The sequence below is a fragment of the Homarus americanus genome, unplaced genomic scaffold (genome assembly GCF_018991925.1).
Source record: "Homarus americanus isolate GMGI-L3 unplaced genomic scaffold, GMGI_Hamer_2.0 scaffold30535, whole genome shotgun sequence".
NCBI lineage: Eukaryota > Metazoa > Arthropoda > Malacostraca > Decapoda > Nephropidae > Homarus > Homarus americanus.
The window spans coordinates 7,583,353-7,587,695 of NW_024732440.1; the positions used below are offsets into that span (position 1 = coordinate 7,583,353).

A 4,343-nucleotide genomic window follows, 5' to 3' on the forward strand; every position below is an offset into this window, starting at 1 on the left:
GAACGAGAAAGAGATATAATAGAAGATCTGGAAGAGAAAATCATAAGATAGAACAAAGGAAGATGATGAACTAAAGAGAAGAATTTCAGAGGAGGGGGGGCAGGGAGGGAGGAGGAGGAGGAGGAGGAGGAGGAGAGGAGGAGGAGGAGGAGGAGAGGAGGTTGCAGGAGAGACAAGAGTGTAGGAGGAAGAGGAGGAGGAAAGGAGGTTGCAGAAGGAAAGAGGTTACAGGTAGCTTGGGGGCATGGAGGAGCTAGTGGATGAAGGAATGCGTCTAGGAAAGCTTGATGCATTTGGGAGAGTTGGGGTCGTCTTAGGAGAGCTGGGGATCATCTTAGGAGCTGGGGGCCGTCTTAGGAGAGCTTGGGGTCATCTTAGGAGAGCTGGGGGTCGTCTTTGGAGAGCTGGGGGTCATCTAGGAGAGCTGGGGGTCGTCTTGAGAGCTGGGGTCATCTTAGAGAGCTGGGGGCCCTAGGAGAGCTGGGGATCATCTTAGGAGAGCTGGGGTCATCTTAGGAGAGCCATCATCTTAGAGAGCTGGGGGTCGTCTTTGGAGAGCTGGGTCATCTTAGGAGAGCTGGGGGTCGTCTGAGAGCTGGGGGTTCACAGAGAGCTGGGGGTCGTTTTTGGAGAGCTGGGGTCATCTTAGGAGAGCTGGGGTCGTCTTAGGAGAGCTGGGGATCATCTTAGGAGAGCTGGGGTCATCTTAGGAGAGCTGGGGGTCGTCTTTGGAGAGCTGGGGTCGTCTGAGAGCTGGGGTCGTCTTTGAAGAGCTGGGGGTCGTCTTGGGAGAGCTGGAGGTCCTGGGGAGAGCTGGGGGCCTTAGGAGAGCCATCATCTAGAGAGCTAGGGTCATCTTTGGAAAGCTGGGGGTCATCTTAGAAGAGCTGGGGTCTCTTAGGAGAGAGCTGGGGGTCGTCTTTGGAGAGCTGGGGTCGTCTTTGAGAGCTGGGATCATCTTGGGAGAGCTGGAGGTCGTCTTGGTCTTGGGAGAGCTGGGGTCATCTTAGGAGAGCTGGGGGTCGTCTTTGGAGAGCTGGGGGTCGTCTTGAGAGTGGGGGTCGTCTGGGAGAGTTGGGGGTCACTTAGGAGAGCTGGGGTCGTCTTGGGAGAGCTGGAGGTCGTCTTGGTCTTGGGAGAGTTGGGGTCATCTTAGGAGAACTGGGGGTCGTCTTGGAGAGCTGGGGCCGTCTTTGGAGAGCTGGGGCCTGTCCTTGGAGAGCTGGGGTCGTCTTGGAGAGCTGGGGGTCTTGGAAAGCTGGGGGTCGTCTTGGGAGAGCTGGGGTCGTCTTGGGAGAGCTGGGGTCGTCTTGGGAGAGCTGGGGTGTCTTGGGAGAGCTAGTCGTCTTGGGAGAGCTGGGGGTCGTCTTGGGAGAGCTGGGGTCGTCTTTGAGAGCTGGGGGTTCGTCTTGGGAGAGCTGGGGGTCGTCTTTGGAGAGCTGGGGTCGTCTTGGGAGAGCTGGAGGTCGTCTTGGTCTTGGGGAGCTGGGTGTCGTCTTAGGAGAGCTGGGGCCGTCTTGGGAGAGCTGGGGTCGTCTTGGGAGAGCTGGGGTCGTCTTGAGAAAGAGGGTCGGGAGCACAAAACCTTCATCAAAACATTAATTATTTATGTAAATCTCTTGACACAGGGCAGATTCCTCGGTTGAAGAAACGTCGAATAATTATGCAAATGAAGTTAAGTCCGAATGAAATGTTGGGTTCTGATTTAAACTGCCTGATGTATTTGTCGGGGGGGACACCTTATTTTACTGAACTAACCATCAAGAACACCTTATTTATTGGAGTAATATCTTTCTTTTTTTTTCCTTTCCTTTACAGGGACCAGCCCACCCTGGCACAGGTCACCGACCCACATCGGGGCCTGGCGGGCGAAATTGTAATAATAATAATAATTCATAGTAAATAAAATTTATTATAAAAAATAAAATAAAATAATAATAATAATAATAATAATAATAATAATAATAATAATAATAATAATAATAATAATAATAATAATAATAACAATGTGATGATAATAATAATAGAAAACTATAAAGAAATTCAAAACTGAAAACAAATATTCAATAGTGAGAAACGCTATATGTATGTTGCGTTATCAAGTAAGAGAAACAATTGAGACCTTGCAATTGTGTGTAATTTATTCAAAGTTTAATTCAATGGAGAAAAAACGATATATTTTAGAGTGAATTAAAAAAAAAACAGTTTCAATATAAGAAAGTTAAAGATGGTTTTGTCGAGAAAAATTAAAAATACTCTTTCATTAAGAGTGAGAGAAAATACTTATTTAAATTTTATTTTTTAAGACAAACTCATAACTGGTGAAGTGAGTTTCTTTGTTCTTATCTGAGATGCGTTATAATTTTATAGAAGGAGAGAGAAGCATAAACAGGTTACGTAAAGTTAGATTGGTTTGGCTAAGTTTACGTTACGTCACGTTTACGCTACAGCACGTTATTTTAGGTTTGATTAAGTTAAGTTGGGTTAGGTAAAATTAGGTTAAGTTGCGTTGATTATGTTAGGTTAGGTTACGTTAGGTTAGGTTAGGGTACGTTAGATTATGTTTGGTTAGGTTAGGTTAGGTTAGGTTAGGGTACGTTAGATTATGTTTGGTTAGGTTAGGTTAGGTTAGGTTAGGGTATATTTATCAAATCACAAAATTCACTTCTCCACTCAGCAACAAATCCCATCTCATCTTCCTGCCGCACCTGTGTATCAAGACGGTACTGTAATAAAGGTGCACATATTTAATAAACTTTAATTTCCTTTCTTGTCGACTAAGATTCATTTTAATCGTCTTGCATTAAAATTACGACTCGTAAATTAGGAGCAAAATAAGAACCCCCAACAGCTGTGCTCTGAGGACTGTGCATAATGCAGTTTAATTATTGTGATAATGTTACATAAACGAGTTATTTTCTGCGTCTCTTACTCTTTTTCTTTCTAAATTCCTCGAAATAAAAATCCACACCTCCTAGCCTCCCCACCCTCCCGAAATCTTGCCACTCCGCCACCACCACCCTGAAAGCAGGTCATAGAGTGTGGTGTCCCCTTCAGTCCACCGCTGGGAAACTGTATTATATTAACGTGTATACTGATGCCATTTTACTCACGCATACCGCTGGTGTAGGAAGAGGAGACGAGGGAGAATGGAGGAATGGGGAATGAGGAGGAATGGGGAATGAGGAATGAATATAAAGGAAGGAATGGGGGAATGAGGAGGAATGGGGAATGATGGGAATGAGGAGGGATGGGGAATGAGGAGGAATGGGGAATGTGGAGGAATAGGGAATGAGGAGGGATGGGGAATGATGAGGAATGGGGAATGAGGAGGAATGGGGAATGATGGGGAATGATGAGGAATGGGGAATAGGAAGGAAAGGGGAATGATGGGGAATGAGGAGGGATGGGGAATGAGGAAGAATGGGAAATGAGGAGGGATGGGGGACGGAGGATTATAACACATGTACCCAAACGCAAAGTGGAGTACAAACACACCAGTCTCCCTCACCTGTATTGCCTAACACCTGTGATCAACCACACGTAGTTAACCACGATTATATTGGTGCTTTCGTTAACAAGGTTGTGATAAGCACTGGTGACGGTGGTGTTGGTATTGGTGGTGGTGGTGGTGGTAGTGATGGTAGTAGTGGTAGTGATGGTGGTAGTAGTGGTAAAGATGGTGATGGTGGTAACTGTGGTGATGTAAATGAAAAAAAAAACATCTTTAAATAGGACGGCAGGACTAAGGAAAATATATATTCCTCCTAAAACGACCCGCCACTCCCCAATCATTTCAAACCTTCCATTAGTTTCCACTGCGACTTGCAAATTGTCCTCCGCTAAACATATTTGCACACCAATATTTGCGTTTCGCTGAATAATCCGAATGTCTTTAAAAGTCAGCCGGGCGGGAGGTAAAAGATGGAGGGACACATCCGTAAGTCTCTCGTTATTACACAGTTCTGCTTCTAATTTGATGCCTCAAGAGTAAATAATAGCGTGTCCTGACTCCATCTTTAGTACTAAGATTCTTACGTTACAAAAACAACGCCACAGACTAACTACATCCAATTTACCATTCACAGGTTTCATGTCAAATTTTTCCAGCATGTTTTCAACCCCCCCCCCCCCAGAAAAAAAATAATAATAATAACACGTACAAGTTCTTTCACTAAACATTACTGAAAAATATCAACTCTGGCTACACGCGACCAACCTTACCCGAGTGAGATGTTGACGTTGTTCCAGGCATCAGCGGGGAGAGGAGACCAAGATGAGTAATGACCTTTAATTCCTTACTTGATAAATAACTTTATCACTTTAATCTCCAAAACATAAAA

The 4,343-nt window shown here is 45.1% G+C and overlaps 1 protein-coding gene across 1 annotated transcript; it reads right to left on the reverse strand.

Annotated features, from left to right (window-relative positions):
* Positions 1–1,085: 1,085 nt before the first annotated feature.
* LOC121868657 (swi5-dependent recombination DNA repair protein 1 homolog) lies at positions 1,086–4,113 on the reverse strand. Its single transcript, XM_042369494.1, has 2 exons — positions 4,066–4,113; positions 1,086–1,556 (listed from the first exon to the last, which is right to left on the reverse strand). Exons 1-2 carry the CDS (start codon positions 4,111–4,113, stop codon positions 1,086–1,088), a joined length of 519 nt encoding a protein of 172 aa, XP_042225428.1.
* Positions 4,114–4,343: the final 230 nt, after the last annotated feature.